At 45.3% G+C, this 22,720-nt stretch overlaps 1 protein-coding gene across 1 annotated transcript in view; it reads right to left on the bottom strand.

Annotated features, from left to right (window-relative positions):
• LOC143355543 (uncharacterized) overlaps positions 1–22,720 on the bottom strand; it is a 373,911-nt gene that overhangs the window by 30,303 nt on the left and 320,888 nt on the right. Inside the window, exon 4 of the mRNA XM_076790434.1 lies at positions 8,837–9,402. Coding sequence (XP_076646549.1) covers positions 8,837–9,402 — 566 coding nt within the window. The remainder of the gene's footprint in view (positions 1–8,836; positions 9,403–22,720) is intronic.

Genomic DNA, 22,720 nt, shown 5'->3' on the forward strand with positions numbered 1-22,720 from the left:
TAACAGAACGTAAAAAGTTCTGTGCGGTAATTTCTAATTCTTAGGCAGCGACTCTTCATGCAAAATCAGAAATTTTCGGCGTCAATTGCAAAAATAAAAGCCTGTACAAAATTTTGCTCACAGGCAGAAAATTTGATGTCTCAATTTATTTAATTTTCGAGTGTCGAAAAAGTTTGTAATGATTGGTGGTCATGCAAAATCACACATTTCCTACATCAATTGCAAAAATAGGAAGCTAATCAAAATTTCACTAAAAGACAGTTTTATAAGATTTCATTTTATTTGGGTGCAAACTCGGAAATTTTCTGCCTGGATTGCGAAAAAAAAAGTTTTGTGCAACTATTTGTCAATTAAACCGCGACTGCTCATGCGAAGCGAAATAAAAATGGAAACTTTTTAGTATGTATAATAACTACAATTCCCATTTACAGTGGATAAAAAGCGAATTATGTGTTCCGATAGTCACGCGTTCGATATTTCGATTTAATCGATCGCGAATCGACAGGCGTGTCGCAGTTTCGATACGTTCTCGCGGAAAGGAAGCATAAAGGATCGCATGGTTGCAGAAATTCGCGGAGAGGCCGCACGAAAATTGGTAAATACTGTTTGATTAATGTCGACGCTCTCGAGAAACGGTTTAGCTCGGGGACTAACGCATTCATTAAGAGACAGCTAATGGCGCGGCCGTATAATAAACGACGAACTACATGGCGAACCGGAGAATTAGCACCTTCTCGTTTCACGAATATTATGATAATCGGGCTCGCCGCTTAAACCATCGATGTTCATCGGCGCTCGCGAAATGAGATGCTAAATATGACACGGTAATAACGAACCGATGCATCCGAAAGGATTTTTGCCTTGCTCGCCGAACAAGCAGACGAAGAAAAAGAAGACGGGACACGTGATACTCGATATTTGCAGAGGTTTTCTGCCGGCACACGCTTTCACAATGTTTCCGTTCGGCGACGAATCAAAAGAAACTATCCTCTCCAATCTCCATTCTGATTTTTGCTGCGACTATTATTTTCTTATCTGTGGCATTTCGAGGACATTTTTATTAATCGGCTTCTTCGCGACGGTATTTTAGAGTTTTTGTTCTTTTGGATCGAAAGTCTGATCCAGTTTATATAGATCATGTGCATTCATGTAGATAATGTGCAGATCGCCCAATTTAATAGTTTGAACGTGCTTAGTGGAAGAAATTGTTGAAGAAAAATAAACAAATTTGTAGATATCAGAAGGGGATTACACGTCTGCGATATTATTTTTGTAATATTTTTAACTGCTGCAAGCATTAATTTCAGCAGAGTTTTCTATTACAATAAAATTATGTGCATTGAAATGCAATATTAGGTATAGTATAACTGACCGAATTTCGCCGATAATATTGAGCTTGCAACATTTAGTCGCCGCGTTAAAAGTGCACAGAACTATTACATGTAGTTTCTTCATCAGCTATGCATCGAATAATTCGCAAGTAAAATCTATTTTCGCGCATCAAGTGTCGTTAATGCTATGTTTTGACTTCTCCAATATTCAAATTGGTGGCACTATACTGTTTAATTCATTTTCTACGCTCCTTTTTATGTACATCATTCTGCTAACAGATGTCAAGTGTACACACTTTCGATTCGTACGGTACACGGAAAAACGATGATTACAAAGCTACACGTGTAATTGCGGATATAATTATTCGAGGATCAGAGGGTCGACAAATACCCGTAACTGTTAGATATACAAGCGTTGTAAATGAATAAATGAACAAAAATTGGCTCAAAATCAACGGAATCTCTAATAGAGGCTTGATGTAATAAAATTGTATTAAAATTTTGATATTCTATTTAAAACTAGTGAACACACTTTTGAAATGATGCATCTAGTATGTCCTAAAAATACAACACAAAAATCCTGTCCACAAAATTTCCAAAAACGAAGGAAACGACCACTGGCACAAACATCCTCAAATTACACTTTTCATAGCACTAAGAGTGCCTGTAAAAAACTAATTTCTCTCCGAAAGCAACACATTTTATAGATTTCTCACGTTCTAAACTTCGCGAAAAGGGATTTCAGCTGGAAAATTCATCATTTTCCCGCGCTTTGATGATTCCCATCGCTCCGCAGAGGATCGACGCGCCACGATAATAAATCGGTACGGCGTTCGACAGGATCCAGACCCGGGAAATTGTCAAACAACGTCCAACGGATCTCGTCTGTCGGCCCGTCGCCTAGAAACCGGGTTGATTAGTTATTTTACGGAATTCGAAGCGTTTATTTGCCTGTCCTAGAGGAGACGAACGAGCCGAGTCACGGAAGCGCCGCTGCCGAAGCCGATGATCGCCCCAAATCGCGCAGAAAAATGATCAAAAGCGGACAAGTTCCTGTTTAAAAATTTATCAAGTCTCTACATCTCTGCATCAATTCGGACCAATTCGTTTCTAAACAAATTCATAACCTCCCGGCTGCGAAACTTATTGTTAGTTTTCAAAGTGGATCTCGAGCAGTTTCAATAAAATATTCGGATGAAATTAAAAATTGTTCCCGATGAGATTGGACGCAAATCTCTTTAAAAATTGCGGCAAATAATTTTGACAAATATTTCCGACCACGTCCCCCCGAGAGTTTCTCCGGGCCGTAATCCGAGATTATTAGTCGGCGAATCATGCGCGCGATTGTCCCTCGCGAAAGATACATTGCGAGGTAACCGATGCCCAACAGTGAAAGTCGCCGAATGTAACTTCGGTTTCGCGTGTTCGTCCCGCATAAATATCCATTGGCTTTCTCGTTCGGTAACGCGCCGGGACCCGTTGTTAGCGCATCCAGTCGGTTTCCGCGGGATTCGATTTTTGCGTCGCGACGGAGCAACGTCGCGAACCGACTCGGTTTCCGGCAGCGTCGGTGCGCGCGAATTTTCCGACCGATTTCTGACAGTGTCTATTCCGGTAACAGGTCCGCGAAGCGTGATACAGTGACGGTACACAAACAGGCAGCCTATCGGTACCGGAATTTCATACAGAACGGACGGAACATCGTGTTGCGACTTTTTCGAGAAATCTGCGAAATCGTGTTTGCCTGCAAACGAGAATGCCGTTGTTCGAGTTGTGGTTGTGCCTGTGACGCGTCAGTTGATTTTTTGGTGAATATTGAGAGACGTTGCGATGTTATTTGAACCGGTGGCAGCGTTAAAAGAATTTGGGATTGCCGGGATATTATTTTTGATACGTAATTGTTCAGGGAGAAGTTTGGTAGTTGCTTTTTCGGGAAATCTGCGAGTTCGTGTTTGCCTGCAAACGAGAATGCTGTTGTTCAAGTTGCGGTTGTGTCTGTGACGCGTCAGTTGATTTTTTGGTGAATATTGAGAGACGTTGCGATGTTATTTGAACCGGTGGCAGCGTTAAAAGAATTTAGGAATGCCGGGGTATTAGTTTTGACACGTTGTAATTGTTCTGGGAGAAGTTTGGTTAACTCTGGTAGTTGCTTTTTCGGGAAATCTGCGAAATCGTGTTTGCCTGCAAACGAGAATGCCGTTGTTCTAGTTGCGGTTGTGTCTGTGACGCGTCAGTTGATTTTTTGGTGAATATTGAGAGACGTTGCGATGGTATTTGAACCGGTGGCAGCGTTGAAAGAATTTAGGAATGTCGGGATATTATTTTTGACACGTTGTAATTGTTCTGGGAGAAGTTTGGTTAACTCTGGTAAAAGTCTTATTTTGCAAGATCTAGTTGGTGGATTTTATGCATTTGTGACGGAATGAATGTCGCCATTTTGACTGATATCGTAGTCGTCGAATTGTTTGTTTATTGCAACAAGGATTCGTGAAACAGGAAACCTAAGACTAGTTATTTTAATCCGATTGTTCGCGAAACAAGTAATAGGCAATGGATTTCAATTTAATGGATAAATACAGTTTTAATAAGCGAATTAGTGGTACTAGTAGTCGAAAAATGGTCAACTCGATCCGTTCTACACGATTAATGACTAAGTTCCATTTTGGAACGTGAATTGTTGATACGGAAACCTAACATTGGCCATTTCTACCCATTCAGCAGTCGATAATGAACGAATTCCATTTTCAAACACGGATTCCGGAAACAGGGACAAATTAACTGTTCTATTGAACGCATTTCACTCGGAAACACGAATCAGTGACACGAGCAATCCAAAATTGGCAATTTTTACCCGTTTAGTATTCATACTAAATGGATTTAATTTTGAAACAAAAATTACTGATACAGAGAACGTAAAACTGGCCATTTCGACCAATTCATTAGTCGTTACGATCAAATTTCATTTTTAAACGCAAATTCGAGAAACAAAGACGTCAAATTAACAGTTCTAACAAATCAATTTCGTTCGGAAAACCCAGAATTACAAACGAACGCTAAAATCAATCCTCCTGGCCGATCCAGTGCTGTCAACAGATTTAAAATCCACAATAACATAACAACGAGCCTAATCATGGTTCCCCTAATCCAACCCACTCATTTCAGCGAAACAAGTCCACTTGGTAGCACAGCAAACACGCGTGTTTTGACAAACCCCGAGCAGAATTCGAGCAAAAACGTTTCATAGCAAGTAAAATCGGCGCGGAAGAGCGAGGGGGTGAGGTGGGGGACGATAAATCGCGAAGCGGAGGTAGGAAGCGGTTAAGAAGATTGTTACTGTCATTTCGGTCTTGTTTCCCGGCGAGAGAGACGGGAGAGAGAGAGAGAGAGAGAGAGAGAGAGAGAGAGAGAGAGAGAGAGAGAGCTTGAAATATCGTTTCCAGAGGGCGAAATCGCTTAAGCATGATGGACAGCGTGTTTCGGGCTGGCGAGAGGAGTCGCGGGGACGCCTCGGAAACTAACAGAATTTCAGGGAAAAATTGTGGCCCTGCGGGCATCGTAATCACCCATTATCGTGATTTCAAGTACGGGAGGGCCTCGGGGTTGGACTCGGACCGGCAGAAAAACGTGCGTGAACGAACGAAGGGCGGCCCCGGATACGCATTCCGGACACGTTCCGCCAGTTTTGAGTAATCTGCCCGAACCTACGACACGCCGCAACACCAAATTCACCGGACCACACACGTACACCAGGATTTTCGCAAGCGCAAACCGATACGGAATCTCGAAAACCATCTTTCGAGCCGCTGGAATTTTTTTAACGGCGCCGGACACCGCGACGAAATTCAATTTTTAATCTTTCTTCCGGAAAAAAAACAATTTCCTTCGGAAGGAAATATTTCTCACACGGAAGCATACTTGTTTCTTTTCCCAAGAATTTGTTGAGTAAGTACGGAACACTATTCTCAAATTCTTCAAATATTTCGACTATTTTCTAGCCTATTCATGAAACACAAATGCAACTGTCTACTGGAATTCGCACGTTTCCTCGCCGCACTGTCTAAATAAAGACTGACATGTCGTGCGCAAAGCCAGTCAATTCAGTATTAGAAAGCTTCAAAAATAGCTGTGCGACAGTTGCTTCTTTGTGCATGTCGCTTTTTGTTTCAACATTCTGCGGCGACGCTTTCTCGGGTTCAGACAGAAATCAAAACACCCATTTCCACGTCGTGCTCGTTCTAAACAAAACTGTCGTACAATACTCTCGGGCACGTCGCTTTTGTTCCGCTCATAAAGAAGACGTCTAAACACTCGAAGACATTGTTCTACATCGAACCGCTTCAAAGCTCTCTACCAAACACCTGTGTCCTAACACTCCGAATGATTTCCGAAATCGCTGAAAAGACACCGAACCTGTGAACGAGCAAGAATCGAAGAGGATCGTTAAAAGACGAATGATCTACAAGAAGCCTGGAGGAACTGGAGGAACGTCCGTACGATCCTGTGCAGGATCGGTCAAAGATCAGGCCAAGCCGATTTCGGTGCGCGCTCGCATAACTCGCGATTAAATTCCGGGCCGTCGTCGTGGTTCTCTTCGGTGAGCGCACGATACGTCCACGAGGAAACACCGTGCGCTCGCGGTGCGCGCTCGGTCCGGTGCGCGCTCTCGCTTCTCTCGCGCGCCGGAGAGAAGAAAACCGGTTCCCCATACGTTTTAATTTCACGCTGACATCGGCGCAATTCAGTTTACACGGATACTGGCCATTTTCTAGCGCGACTCGCGAGATTAATGCCTCGGACCCGTGTGTACGCGCGTGTTTTCAAAGTTCCGCGGAATTTACGCCGCGACACGTTTCCCAGGAACATGCCTCGTTCCGATCTCTCTCTTCTCTCTTCTCTCTCTCTCTCTCTCTCTCTCTCTCTCTCTCTCTCTCTTCTATATTACAGTCCCTCCGCTTCTTCCTCCCCCTCGTGATACCGCCTCTCCCACGTAGCCGATTTTCGATCCTAATCTTCCGAGCTAATCGACCCCGACGATGGAAACTATTTTGACGCTCGACGCTTGTTCAAAATTAATTATTCCTTTCGATTTCTGGATCCTTCGATACCGATTTCAGTCAATTTGTTTTTCGATGTTCTATCGCGTTGCGTCACTGATTTCTTCGGTTGAGAGTTGATGGCGAGACTCGGTTTTGACCTCTGTTTGCCATTGTAGTTGTCTCGGTCTTCTGAATCAGTGCTCGATGTTTTATTCGAATCTTGTCGTAATCGCTGAAACAGTCTCCGGGATTTTTTTCCGGCTTCGATGATAGCAAATGTTCGCTGTGAATAATTAATCGGATCCACCAGCTTCCTTTCTGCTTTCGATTTTTTATTCGAACTGTTCATGCTGTCGTAAACGTTTTTTCGATTCATTCTAATTATCGGAGCATCAGACGACTGAATTTTGTCCCTGTTGACAGAGCTCACTGGTGATGAACGAAGATCCACAGCACGAGAAGATACTTCGATCATATTTGGAGACGGTACTTCTAGCTAACATGGGTTCTAAGAGCACAGTTGTAGCACACTTTGTCTTCGCGAAGAATGCGTCGGTATTCTCCTCGAGAACACGATCCGTTGCAGAAGTCCATTGGTCGATAGAAAAGTCAGTTTCCCAAAAATGAACAACTTTAATCAAAATTGTTAATAATTGTTAATCGTTCGACGGTGCAGTTTTCACTTTACACTGTTGTCCAGATCAAGAGAACGTCAAAAACCGTTTGTTCGATGTTGTTTACTGCGAACACATTGTTAATGTAACCCGGGTCATCGGTCCCGTAGTCTGCAACATTTTTCGAGATCCTCTAGATCATCTCCAAGCCAATTCGTGGAAAATCGAACAGTCTCTAAATTGTCCACATCACAATCCCCTAAATCCACAAAGTCCAGAACGATCACTCGCAAAATCCAATTTCTCTCTTCCCTCTTAAGATCCACCGATCTCCGTAGATCCTCTGTCGCCGTCGATCTCACAACACCACCCGAGAAAGATCGAAAAAGTACATCTTGCAAAATTTTTGATTCATTCAGTCTCTCGAGATCGAAGATTTCGACCGAGAACACTCTCGACCGATCGAGAACATCGAAGATCCTCCCGCGATCTATCCTGCAGGAAGAACGAGTATCCCGATTTCCATACGATCACTGCGATCTCGAGGATCTCGACGCACACGATCACTGCTCCGCGATCTCGCACTTTCAAACACCGATCGACGATGCGTTCTCACTGTGTCCGAGAAGCTTCCGGGATCGATCCCGGTCGCGCAGGCTGCCCGTCGTCGATCACGCGGCGAGATCGACGACGATCACTCGGCGTCGAGATCACTGGCGAACATTTTTCACTGATCCTCGATCCTCACTGCTGTTTCGCACGAAATTCACGATCTTCGTCGAATTTGGAACGATCGATGGTTCGTAGTGTCCGTCACTGGTTCTAGATCCTCACCGATCAACGATCATTTCGTGGTCTCAAGTCGACGAGGTTGATCATTTCACAATTTTCACGATCGGTTGAGATTCGTTCATGGAGAATGTGTAGATCGATGATTTACCGTGTCCGCCACTGTGTCTCGATCGTCACTGTCGATCATCTTGTGGTCCCATGTCAACGGGGCAGAAGATTTCACAAAGTTCACAATTCGAATCATCGACATTCATTTACGGAGAATTTATCGATCGACGATTTACAGTCACTGGTCCCGCATCGTCACTTGTCCTCGATCATCACTGACCCCCGATCGTCATCTTGCGGTCCGAAGTCAACGGGGCAGCAGATTTCACAAAGTTCACAATCGCTATCATCGAAATTTATCAAGGATTCATAGATCGACGATGTATAGTGTCACTGGTCCTCGATCGTCACTGAAGATCACACAATCGTGTCATCGGAAGAATTTATACATCAACGGTTTACAGTACCCGTCACTGATCCCTAATTGTCACTTTCCCCGATTCACGAAATCAATCTAGCGAGGTTCATTACCGAGGCTTGTTTACGAAGAATCTACAGGCGAACAAGTTATAGTGTTCACTACATTAACCGCTTTTTATTACCCGCCTACCTACCGAGGCTAAACTACCAACCTAACCAATGGTTCGTCTGACAGCGAAGATCCTATTCTACTATCCTACGGTCAACACCGCTTCCCAAGATCCTCCCCAAAGACTCTGCATAAACAACGATAAAAATCACCATGAACTTTACGTTGGAAGATGAACGAAGCCCTGATACTCGACCCCACACTGTCTACGTCACAACGCCTAAAACGACCTAGAATCCTAAGAGAGAACGTGTCACACTGTCACTTCGTCCGTCATCGGTCCAGTCGAGCACAATCGATATCCTCTAATCCTCCGCGAACACTGTTCACCAAACTGTCGTGCGAGGTTCACACTCCTCGGGTTACGGTGTGGCGGTCGCGTACGCTGGTAACCGTGAATTCGCAGAACAGTGGGTAACGACTCACCTGCAGTATGTATCCCCTTGCGTAATCCTCGTACGTCCAGCCGAAAGCGGCTAGTAAACGTGTCACTTGCGCGTGCGGCAACTGGTTGAACAACTGATCGAGCAAGATCTTAAGGCGTATCGGTAGTGCGCGCGAGCCGTAGAGTACGAGGGATGCGACGTCAAACGCGGCCGTCGGCTCGACACTCTCTGAAGCCGGTGGCCTCTCCTCCTTCTCCGCGACATCGCGTCCCCCACCACCGTCGTTCCCCCCACCTTGGTGACCCCCACCAGCGGTCGTGCCGCCACCACTTCCACCGTCCTGCTCCCCACTACCGTTTCCCCCACCGATCCCGTTGCCCCCACCGTTGGCCGATCCCCCACCAACTGGACCGGGATCGACACCTCCGCCTCCGCCGCCGCGAGCTCCTTCCCTCGGCGTCGTCGGCGTCGTCGTCACCGCGGTCGCCGGCGTCGCCTGTTTCGCCCTCCCTACGCCGCTTTTGTCCTCCCTTCCAGTGACTCGGGGGCTGGAGACGACATCCCCACCCGGCCGCTGCTGGTGGAGACCGGAGAGTCGCGCCAGCGCTGCAACAACAGAGAGGAGAAACGGACGGGGTTAGAAAGAGAGTCGTCGTCTGTTTGGCCGCGCCACGGATTAGCGCGTGTGTTGGTGACCGTGGACAAACGGTACCCCCACCAACGCGCTCCGACACCGGCACCTCCCACCCCCGCGTTACCTCCCTCCCAACCCCTCTACGGAACAGACCGGGTCCCTGTCCTTTCGTTTTGTTTCTGTCTCCTTTCGCGGCATCCAGCCTTCGCCTGGCTCACTCTGCCGACCGTTCTCCGTGCGTGTCTCTCTTCTCTTCGCCTCTGTCTGTCTCTACACGGACGGTATCCTACGGACGCCAACTCCTAGGGTCGCCCTGGCACCCACCGTCGTCGTACTTACTTACCCCCTCCCCGTCGCCGCCGCGTCCACGGACTCGCCCCCTACCCATCCCACCGTACCAATACCCGCGCGACCACCACGCACACCAACGAACCGGCAACTACAGGACAGTTCCGCCAACAAGCACACCGATACCCGCCACCGACCGTCTCCCGTCGTCGCTACCAATACTCGACGACCGGGATGGAATGTACCCGCGCCGCCACGGACCAGCCCCACCACCACCACCCGAGAACAGTCTCTCTCTCTCGTGAGACCCGGCATCCATCAACCTGCTGCTGCCGCCACGGTGTCTCGCCGCGTACGGACGACCGGCGTACTACCACCCAACCGATGTCGCCCCGGAAACGACACCGGTCGACCTCCGCCAGCGATATTTTTTTAAACAATTTCGATCGCGGTGAATATTTTTCCGGCCCTTTTTATTTGGATTGCCACTTCTTCGTGGTATTGCGTTTACAGAGGTTTCAAGGTGGATCGAAGTTGAGTGTTTTATGGAGACGTGGAAGTAAATTTCCGATGCAATGTGCCGAAGGCTGGGTCCGTCGGGACCCGTTAAGAAGAAGTTGACGGTCGTATGTGGAGTTTCGTTTTCCGTTGTTATGTAGACGCCGTTGTCCGGGTCTATTTCGACGCGGACTTAAATTCTATGCAAATCTAATTCTTAGTTAATTCTTAAATCCTTTGCACTCGGCGCCATTTTAATTCTACAACTAAATTTTTCTTCCGTCTTAGAGTATTTTCATTTGAATCGTACGAAACCGATCCGACTTCTAACTATGCTGTTTAAATGTTGAGTAATCTGTTAAATGCGAATTTTGTAATGTAACAAATATTTTGTAATATTTTTTGTAATTTCTTTGAAATAATGCCACAACAATTTTTAGCGGTGCTCCAGAGTCGCCACTCGAGTGCAAAGGGTTAATTAGTTCAAAATTGTGGCTAGTGACCGTTGCTGTAAGAGCAACTTAAAAAATATATGTAGAAAAATAGTCGGATATCTATTCGGAAGAGCAACATATTTTAGTTCGTCCTTTGCAATCGACTTGCAGAATTTTTCTGTCGGATAAAGATCCTCTCGGGCCGGTAATAGACAATTCGAGGAACGACCGTGCTCGACTAGAATCGCATTTCCGATGACTATAGATCGCAACGAGGTTTCACGTAAGGGAAAACGCCCACGGACACGGTGGTTCCGAAGCGGCGCGCGCTCCTTTCTCACAAACAGAGACACGGATCGCGTCGACGTATATAGTCGTCGAAACACCCGTAAGGTCTCGAGGCGCTTTCCCTCCAGAAACCGTCACGCTTTTCGCACCTGACGATCCCTATCTCGGGACACGAAAGTTTATAGGCGTTCTTACCGCGCAGCCACGTACACATACAGGGTGTCCCGTTTCGAGCTTCTCGCACGCAATTATCTCCCACACCACGGGGTGACATGTCCACTGACGGACGCTCAAGATCTCTTGAGATTCGCAAATCGTTCTTTAATTTACCGGCCACTCTTCAACCCTATTTAGACATCTAAGGGTTCAAAAAAAAAAAAAATCTAGTTAGCAACCGAGAGCAATTCTTCTTCCCTCAGAAAAGTTGAGAAAAATCTATAATGGAGACCTGACTTCCGATTGACAAGATCAAATACTGGGAAGATTTTTGAGCCAGCTCAAAATACAAATTGCCGATCTCGCGATAACAATACCAACTTTGACACGTGGGGTGTCGTTCAGGCAATTGGTGAGTAAATTAATACAGTGCTGAATATGTTATTTCAGAAATGGAGGATCTCCTTAGACATCTGCGAATTAGTGTGTGCATTGTAGCATTGACATAAATGTTAGGTTCTATACGAGTTATGTTGCTTCGCTGGTCGGGTTATTCTGTGGGTAATAATTGCGAGGAAATTTTTAGCAAGACACCCCGTATACACGCGTCCACGTAGACACACCTGTGTGTTCGCGCACAGGTTTGAAGATGGTATCGGTTCCCGCGTTTCGCGTACGACGAAAACATTAATCGAAACCGTGCACGTTAATCTTTCCTCGTTCTATCTGGGGCCCCATCAATCTGCGCCGTTGTGGAACCGCCGCGAATTTATCGACCGGGAACCGATTAATCGGCCGAAAGGGTAAGAAGAGAGCCGCGCGATGTAATGACAAACAATCAACGGTGTAATGTCTTATTTTTTCGGTGTCGCCTCGAGGGAAGACGCGCGCCATCGCGTATCATGCCGAAACGTATGGCCTGCGACGAGGATCGCCGATTGCAATTTGTTTGCCGGATCTCGGTGCACCGATTCTGGCAGATGCACATTAAACGATATATGTTCTTTTCCTTGTTTTTTCTTGGTCATCTATGCTTCATTGAATTCGAGGGGGGACGCTGTTGTTTTACTTTGCTTTTGGTTTTGAGAGACCAATGCGATTTATTAAATCATTGTTGCAATGACTAGAAGGTTTTAGTCGTTCATAAATTTCTGGAAGAAAACGAAAATTTATATTTATTAGATGCATGTGGATTTTCTCAATGGCCATTATATAGAATTTTATTTCGGTTCGAAAAAAATTAATGACACACCCTTAATTTAGAAATTCAGAAATTCTCATCGGAAAGACGTTGATCGTATTAAAACAGTTTCGGTTTCGAAACAGTTTAGGTCTTGATGATGTGCAAAACGTGCTATTTTTTATGCTATGAAATGAAGTGGGGAACACAGGAAAAGACTAAAAGGAATGTGTAAAGCATGATACCCTAAAAAATACTCGACGCGCGTCTCGGAACTCCAAAGCGACCAAGAGATGGCGCCAAGAGATGCAGAGGCAAGGTAGTCGAGACCTTAGGCGGCAGACGTTACTCCATAAACTAAAAACTGCAAGTTAAACATTTTCAAAAAGAATTTGATTACAGTCTCAACAAAATGATGACCAAATTTGTCAATTGAACTTTTGTCAAAAATTGTAGGTATACTTTGTAAACCGACTACATGGTATTTCTATTTCTTCGTCGTTTGTTACTTCATTGTTGCTCAACATTACGATATCGTAACATTTCTGCTTTCCAAAAATAGAAATATAAATCTGATAGTTGCATTTTCAGGACCTAAAAATATTTTAATTTTTCAAGTAGTAACTATAACCAAAAAAAATTTCAAAGTTTACCTATTTGATGGTGTTCAGGGGTGTTCAACCCCTAGGGAAAAAAATTTCATTCTATTCTTGAAAAACATCCCATGAATCTGTATCAACAATTCTCCGATCGCCAGAGCGAACAGAGCGCTTACAGAAGACGTCCACACGTCGCAAAAAAAAGCGCAATAGCATAATCGCACGCAGTTAGGTGGACGAAGGACCGGAATCAATGAAAGGTGCGCCGCTCGAAAGCAAACGAGCTAGTTAAATTACCTCGGTCCGCGGATCCTTATTGCCGAAACCACGCCCCTCGCGGTGCTCGGTAAACGAGAGTAATCGAGACGTGAAAAAGCCCATCTTCATGCTCCTCTTCTTCATCATCTTCTCCAAGAAAGAGAGGGGGAGAGGGGACAGAGTTCTGGTTAACAGCGATCATTCTCACCGAGGAGAGCACACCGATGTTCCCCATGTTCCGAAGATCGAACGCGGGACGTCTAGGTGGCAAGATCGTCATCGCGGTTTAATTAAATCGAAAATCGGATAGTCATTAATGACAAGTGGCGCCCAATCGCGATGACTCCGTGATTTCTATTGATCCCACGCTGCGGGCCCCAGCGAGGGTCGGGACCGCTCGCGGAGCGAACAGAGGGGCCCGATATGGCACCTACAACGACAATCGTCGACGCAAGGCCCCGAAGCGTCGCACCGTAACCATAACGCCGCCCTCTTAATGTTATCGCGCCGGGAAAAAGGAACAACGCTGATGGATCCGTGTACTGTACACTGTACACGACCACCAGCTTTCCCATCGTGCACTGGACACGACGATCGCCGATCATCGATCGGGCCCACCGGTTCGGGGACCAGTGGTCTTTAGGTTGAGTGATCTTCTTTCGACGTCTCGTACATATGGCTTTCTAAAAATGTCAAGATTGAATTTATTCCTCTGCCATTTTTATTGAAACACCTCAACAATTTCCCATGGAGGCATCCCTATAATTTCAGTACAGTGAATTCTCGATATATGTCAACAACACGGGTCTTGCCGGCGTCATGTATCGTACAGGGGACATACCTCACGGGTTATACCCCGCGGTAGTGGGGATAATTCCGCGACGTTTATCATCGAAGTCTTGGCGACGTATACAGAGAAATCATTGTGATTGTAAAAGAAGAAATCGATCATTTGACCGTGGTTTAACGTTAAATAGCGTCTGAATATTTCTCTAAATTGCTGCAAACGGGTTTAGCCGATTTGTAAGTTAACTGTTATAGTTTTTGGTGTAAGAAAAATGTGATAGACGAAGGTCTTTTTAAAAAATTGATTGTACCGAGGGAGATTCTGGGCAAGGGGTGGGAGGATGAAAGCGGAAACACGTCGGACTGGGCAATTCATCGAATTTGTTTTGCCATGACGTGAGCTTGTTACCTTTTTTCCTGGATAGACTCGGCATTGGGGCGGTTAGGCGCGACAACGAATTTTTCGACGAACGAACATCGATGGTTCAGTGAGAGAGAGAGAGAGAGAGAGAGAGAGGGGGGGGGGGGAGAGGGGTGGTTGTTCTCGTTGGTGTCGGGTGTGCCGGCTGGATTTACACGGCGAGTGAAACGCATTTTTGCGAGACGTGTGCGAGAGCACGCCGCGCGGTCAGCCGTCCGTTACATTTCACGGGATTTCTGCCCCGGTATTATATTTGCCCGACCGCGTATCGATGGCTTTCACAAAAGACAATGTTTACCCTCGAGTTTATGCCGGTGGGCACGCCCACGACAGTCTCGATTCGCTTGTCGTTCACTTTCTTCTCGAACGATTGTCAATCCTTTCACCGGTCGGGGTAGACAATTATTAACACTTTGTACTCGAAGCTGTTTTAACTCCAAAACGTAACATTTCTTTCGCCCTAGAATATTTTCCTTCTATATATTGTTTTTCATGTTGTACATACGAAAATGGTGCAGTTTACTCGTACAATACTCAAGTGTTTAGTAATTTATTAAATACAAACAAATGTAATAATGTACAAAATACTTTGAGTAATGGTACAGCCATTTATAGTGGCGCCTCACAGTCGCCATTCGAGTGCTAAGGGTTAAAACTGTTGTAGGAAATTTGCATCACATGCTTCCTTGAATATTTTATTAACTTGGACGTGCCACAAAAACGCTAGAAAATTTATTTCATGATTCAATATGCCGTACAATCGTAACTTTTACAAATGTTGTCGGATTCGCTCCGAATTTTATACATACATATACCGGGTGAGTCAGTAAGTTCTACTATCTAAACTACCTCGGCATTTATTGATTGTATCAAATAACGTTTTAGTGAATTGTGTACCACTTTAAGGGGCGCATCGAATGAGCACAATTTGATTTTTTGCATAGCACTTTTCTGAGATATCAAGGCGACCTTGAGATTTCTCAAAGTCAATGGCACCTTCTTTTCAATACCACGTCGTAGCCGAAGAAAATAAAAATTCAGCGACTTGTAATACGATGCCCTTGTGCTGACCTTGAGAAACCTTAGTCAGTCACTTTGATCTCTCACAAAAAATGAAATATAAAAAAATCAGGCTATACTCATTCGATGCGTCCCTTAACCACTTCGACGAGTTATCTCGCGATGAAATACCGTTCGTACGATGACCACAGACGAGTTATCTCGCGACAACAATGTCGCTTGCGCTATGCCACAGACGAGTTATTGTTTCCAGATCTCAAGTCCACCATGCATATATTATTTGTTTAACACTAGAACTACCGGATGAGTCGAAATGACTTGGTCCTAATTTTTTCTTTCAGAAATAACGAAATTGTAACTATGTTTTCATGAGAAAATTTTTTAATAAACTTCTCTATCGAAGTAGGTATTTAAACAAAACTGGTACGAAATCTAAACAGCTGCAATTTCGTTGTTGTTATAAGGCAATGTAGGCCAGTTGCATTTACTGCTTGATAGTTCTAGTGTCAAATTGTACACGTCCACCTCTATTATTGAAACGAAATCTTCCCAACGTCTGTTTGACTGGTCTAAATAAATGACGATCATAAGGCAACCTGGACAGTAATGATGCAGATCGATTGTAAGACTTGGGCATATCCGGATAAGAACAACCGTACCGTGATACAATACAAAGTCCGATTCGACTGATCCTCGTGCACAGAGCCTAACCTCGATCAAGAATCAAGGGACCCGTCGCAGACATCGCCATCGAGCTTCGAGCACTAGCGGCGCTGGCGTCCTTATCAATCAGAGGGGAGATTCGATATCTCGCGGGGTATCGGTAAGGACGCTGGGCGTCGTAAGTACGCGGCAGCGACGCGAGCACAGTTTGTACAGCACAGTAAACAGCCGGTTAGGTTCCCCGGAGCCGAGGTTACAGGGCGCGAGTAAATGGTATGTAAACCGTGGCGGGTTCACCCTTGGCCCTCTCTGGCTGGCCTCTCTTCCCCCTCTCTCTCTCTCACTATCTCTCATTGTCTCTCTCTCTCTCTCCCTGCCGTTCTGCCGGTTCTCTCGCACTCCGCAAACTCCATTAAAACATTATCCACGTGCCGATGCGCTCGGAAAATCAGACGCGACTATCCTGCCTCCGCGGCGTATTGATATTACGTCCCGGCCGCATCATCGCGTCCCGCGCCGGTTATGTATGCATGCACTCGAATCTCCATTTCGTGGCTGCCTGGCTCCGATCGACCGGCCTTTCCTGTCGGGCTTTCAGTTATCTCTCTCTCTCCCTCCCTTCCTCCCCCCTCCCTCTATCTCTCGGTACCGATGGTTGTCGTTTTTTTCCCGTTGCCTTTTTTAAAGGTCAAAAAGCACACGCGCTGCACCCCCACACCACCGCAGCAGACACGTCAGGATTTTTGTTTTCGGGAAACGCGGCCAGACCGGACAGCATCGGACTTTTACCACGTACGCGTCAATGCACCCCCGTTGTTTCAATGATCCACCCCCGAACTGGACCAACCGTCCCTCCTTTCACCCTCTGCTCGGCTCCCAAGGGGACCGGGTACGCTCCTGGCGCGTTTTTTGACGTCCAGCCTTTTTCGAATTGCGATTTCGCTGCGTGGAAATTGATTTTTCTCGCATAAATAAATTTTTGTGCATTCACAAGATAGAGGAGCCGAGCAAACTCTGCTTGTTGATCACTTTTAATTCTTGAATCCTATGAATCTGTGTCCTATGGATCGTTGCTTTGATGAACGTACCCAGTTTTGCGATAAATAGCTGCAGAAAATACGTCACTGAGTCCGGGGAAGTCGCGACCGATTGCGCAAACGGTATCCTTGTGAACCGCCTAACGACATAATAAGTGATTTCTTGCTTACTTTGTACGGACGATGGTATGGCGAGACACGTCCGGCGTCGAACTGAAAATTGCCAGTTGCGAGCGCGTTCGTAAGCGACGATAATAACGGAACGCGATTAAACATCGGCTTGCATCCAACCACCGAGAGAATCAAAACTGCAGATGCATCGAATCGCTCGTTTCGCGATGTGTCGAATGCTCGACGACCTGATCGAAGCAATCTTTATTCTCCGTAAGGTGTAAGATGCACGCTCGACACTTTACGCAGTTTGAAATGACAAAAATAAAAGATACGTACCCGTGACTCTTTTAAGTATTCGGGCGCTCTTGAAAGGACGACAACTTTTTTAATATAGGACTTTTTGATTTTTTAAGACCAATAATTTGCTGCATGACGTGGGAAAAAAAATTTGAAAAAATTGATCGGAATTACAGAGAAAACACCAAACGTCGGTTTTTTTTACAACTATTTTGTGTTTGGCCTGTGTTGAAAATTTTAACAATACATCTTGTACTATCGGTATCGATATTCTGAAAGTTTCGTCGAAGGGTTTCAATTTATAGCATTTCTGAGATAAAATGGAGGAAAATGAATAATAGTGTGCATAAGTAGAGGTTTAGAATGAGTCCAAGTTTATGGCTGTACGATTGTTTTTTACGAAATTGCAACAGGTTGAACATCGTCAATTTCTCGGCAATCGGAAGTTTTGTGTTCGAACATTTTTTGGATACACTGGGAATATCTGGGAATTTATACAGTTAGGTTTTCTGTTTTTTTTTCACGGTGTTTTGAGAAACATATTTACGTTTGTATATGAGTTTCCCCCTTTTTTTTGTAGCATTTGAACGAAGGGTCGAGGATTGTTGTTGCAGTCTGGGGCGGATAAGAAATCTGTGGGCCACGTTTTTGGGTCCGTGGGGGGCCTGGTGGCGCAAATGTCGATCGGTCCCCGTCTGAGGACGATCGATCGGACCCGATCGATCCTCGCCGACGAGGAGATCGTGTCAGGGCTGACTGCGAGGGCCGTCCTTTACGTAATCGGCCGACGCCATTGCGAAAGTCCGTTTCCTCCGGCGCAGAAGAGACAGGTCGGGTCTCACGCGAGGACGAGAAACGTCTCCTAGAGACCCGAACGGGACGCTCGAGGGGATCTTCCGATCTAGAACCTTGAAAACATCTTTTTTGGATCTTTAAAAACAGTTTTGCATTATGCCGAATGCGAAGGAGCCTGCAAAATCAAACCTCGAAATTCTAAATGCCGCCGTTTTGTTAAATATTCAGATATTTTATCTCTTTTGATTCACTACATAACTATGTTCATACTTATTATAATGCTACTTAATTTTTTTTTATTTTGAACAAATAATACCAATATGGCACTTTTTTTTATATGCTCCTCCTCGATAAACCGTAACTCCTACAATTTTGAGTATTTCGTCTTCAAAAAATTCTATTGTATAGTCCAAATGATCGACAATATTTATGTAAAACCTGAGTTCAAAAGGATCTACCGATTTGTTTACAAAAATTTACAAACAACGGTTCAGATTGCGTCAGCCAATTGAGTACTTTTTGTTTAGATGTCCCTGTTTAAGGAACCGTAACTCCTACAATTTTGAGTATTTCGTCTTCAAAAAATTTTGTTGTATAGTCCACATGATCGACAATATTTATGCAAAACCTCAGTTCAAAAGAATCTACCGATTTGTTTACAAAAATTTACAAAGAACGGTTCAGATCGCGCCAATCAATTAGGTACTGTTTCTTTAGATGTCCCTCTTCAAGGAACCATAACTCCCACAATTTTGAGTATTTCGTCTTCAAAAAATTCTGTTGTATAATCCAAATGATTGACAACGCTTATGAAAAACCTCAGTTCAAAACAATCTACCGATTTGTTTACAAAAATTTCCAGACGAAGCCAGCAAAACGACGCTCCAGGCCAGAACACCTTAACACTAAACGTGCCATGAGTAAATATTGTTATTATAAATACAACAAAAGATGGAGTCCGGTTCCGGCTCTGCGCTATTTTTATCAGAACGCGTATTCGTCAATTTCTCATTTTAAAAATTGAACAGACGCAAAATACAACATTTGAAGCCGGTCGCTTGACCACCCACGATTCAGTGTTAATTGCACGATTCCACCATCGAGAACTTAGGACTCGGCGTTGTCTCTCGAGATCATCACGGGGACTGTTCGCCGGCCGCCGATGATGATTCCGTGCGACTCTTCCTTTTGACAGGGGGCGTGTGTCGACCTAGAAGCGGAGAGAGACCCGTTTTGTTCGCTCGTTTCTCCTCGAGGCCGCCGCGCCGCGCCGTTTCCATTTTTAGACGGTTCGATTCGTTTGTTGCGTGCTTGTTCCTCGGTCGCTCGGCTCAGGTGTTCCCGTAGGCATCGCGACCGAAATTTTCTGTCCTCGATATTCTCTTTCTCCGGCGTTCTGGGAACGATCTCCTTTCGGGAGCTTATGGGGAGTCGATGGCGCAGCAGTCTAGCGATGCCCGGTCGACGATATTTCATCACCGAGCATCTTCGCACAAATGATTTCTGTCGATTTGCTTGACACATTAAAATTCTCTTCAGTTTTTAGTACAAAATGATCTTCATGCATTTATTGCTCCCAAAAATTCTCAAGGCTGGAATATAACATTCGACAGAATTCAGTAGTAGAATTTCTATTCACTTCAGATCTACGAAGGCTGCTACCACTGAAAATGAGAATCTTATTCGAGCACATTTTTTAAAAATACTAATTTCTTTTAAATTGAAAATTGCATAAACATCCGTAGTCTGGTGATCAGCAAAATCGATAGTATAATCGACGAGGCGCGTTTCAGCGTTTCGTCCGGCATCGGAAGCTTTCGCAGGCAACAATGGCGTCTCGTACAAAGGGAACGGTTCTCAGAGGGCCTCGATCCGTCGCGAAAACAAGCGTGGGCGTCGAGGATAGGAGTCGACGAAAATTTGTTCCCGGGCACTCGGAATTTGCATGTCGATCCCCCCGGTTTTCCCTCCTTTCATACGCCATGGGGGAGCCTCGCGACAGGTCTCCCATTCGGTAGCCTTTAGTTACGCCAACGATACCTCACGCAAATCTTTCTTTCCTGTCCCGTCGGCCACCTTCCATGGGGTATTCTCCGTGGTGAATAGCGCGGACAATGAAACCCCGTGGAAACGCGTCACGCCCCATGAACAAGAACCCGTGGCGGAATGGCAGCAACCGTGCACGTCGTTTTCGTCGACTCTATTTCACTCTCTCTCTCTCTCTCTCTCTCTCTCCCCCTCTCTCTCTCTCTTACTCTATCTCTCTTGCTCTCTAATGTACGTTGATCGGCGGCCGATCTGCCCCGTTTCGTTTCGTTTAGATTGCTCCTACGAACAACTGTTCGCCGGTGGATATTTCACGTATGCAGAGCGCGAGTACCAGCGGAGAACAACGGCATAATGGGCTCTCTGTGCCCGGGACCGGCCCGAGTGTTTGAAAACTCTCTCGAATTAATCCCGACGTTTGTACGCGCCGGGTTACTTCATCGCGCGTACAACCGAAACTTCGCCCGACGAATTTCACCGTGTGACCACCCCCGTTCGACGCAAGTCAAACAACCCGAACGGTAATATTCATCGACCACGTACGTGTCCAGTCTTTTTATTTTCACGCGCGAGAGACACGCCGGACGGAGAAAATTGTAGAAGTCGCGGCGCCAGTGTTGGATAACAGTCCCATAAGCTGAACCGCAAGAATCAAACGATATCTTTCGATGTAAGGCAATCTCGAAGAAATCCCTCTTCTTCTTTGGAAGCTGTTCGCTCGACAAAATGAGAGGATATTCTACTCTTCTCCAGGGAAATTTATGCTCTGCACACTTCATGGGACCCATAAACTCTCGGCCCACTCGAGAACACTGTCAAACCGAATAGGTACCCTCATCCGCAATACGTCGACAGCCGTCCCCGAGCCATCGTCTTGTATCGAGGGAAACTGTACACCCTTTGAAAACGAATGACTTTTTTAAGACTAAACCTACCACGGCCAAAATGACCGGTTTTATATTTTACAATAATTAAAATTATAATCATTCATTTAGGGAAGATAGTAGAATACATTTCCTTGTCCAAGCATTTATTATATGGAAAATTACGGACAATCTCAATAAATTTAGGGTTGCCATTTTTGTAAGGCAATATTTACCAGATACTGTTAATGCTTGGTTGTTTTAGTGTTAAATGTGGACCGTTTAACCATTGAATTATTTTTGTTGAGACGCTGGGAGCACTAGCTAGTGTGTAAATAATATTTTTTTTTAAAATTGCTATTGGTCTGTTTAAATTTTTGACCTGTGATTATAAGGAAAATTTCAAACATGCCTTAGCAATTCCCTTTCAAGGAGATATATAATTTTTTTGACACCATCGTCTTATATCGAAGGAAACTGTATCGCACAGCCTTTGAAAACGAATGATTTCTTTAAATGTGGACCAAACCGCTTGAATTATTTTTGTTGAGACGCTGGGAGCACTAGTTCACTAAACAACAAACAAAACAATGAGATCAACGCGGATGAGATCAATGTGGTCATTGTTTGTGTAAACAATTTTTTTTTTTAATTGCTATTGGTCTGTTTGAATTGATAGGCTCATGAGGAAAATTTCAAACATGCCTTTCGCAAATCTTAGTAAGTTATTCATATACTTAAGACATATAATTTTTCGGACACCCGTGTAACAGTTTCTTCTCTTTACAAACATTCAGGAGATACCTGTTCGAGTTGCGTGGGACACCCTGTACAGTCTTTCGAGAAAACATGGGCACACGATAAATATAAACATTCTTCCTTTTTCTATGAAATTCTGAACGACGAGGAATTTCTAATCACTATGGCCACAAAATAAATAGTGGTGCAAGAGGTTAATTAGCCCGTTTGCGAAATCGACGAGACAAAAGCGTGTTCCGTGTCGCAATCTGCTCGGCGACCGAAGTCAAAGAGTCATCAGCGGGTCGAGGAGAAGAAGCAGGCTAAAAAGAGAGAGAGAGAGAGAGAGAGAGAGAGAGAGAGAGAGAGAGAGGGAGAGAAATGGGGAGGAGTAAAAAGGCGGTTTCACGCGAAAGGAAGTTAACGATGCTCGCCGAGGCTCGGTTCGCAGAAGCGAGTGCTCGCAGCAGCCCCATGCCGAGCGAGCGCGGTGCCCCCCCGTTCGGTAACAAATGATAGTTTTGATAATTAGCGGCCGGCTTTCGTTCGGTCGGGCACACCGGCATACACCAACCGTCCCTTCAACCTGCCACGAGTGTCAATGGGCAGCAGGTGCGCGCCCATTGTCTGCGCCCGCACGATAACCCTGGCGATGCGCGAATTCCGCCCGGAAACGCGGCGTGACCGACCTGTTGACAGCTCCCTGGAACAATGACAGAGGGGCTCGAAAGATGCACGAAGAGGATACCTCGAGAACCAACATAGTTCTAAGACCCTCTGAGACAATGGCCCCGGGGGCCGCGAAATTC

The sequence above is a fragment of the Halictus rubicundus genome, chromosome 7 (assembly GCF_050948215.1).
Source record: "Halictus rubicundus isolate RS-2024b chromosome 7, iyHalRubi1_principal, whole genome shotgun sequence".
NCBI classification, from domain to species: domain Eukaryota; kingdom Metazoa; phylum Arthropoda; class Insecta; order Hymenoptera; family Halictidae; genus Halictus; species Halictus rubicundus.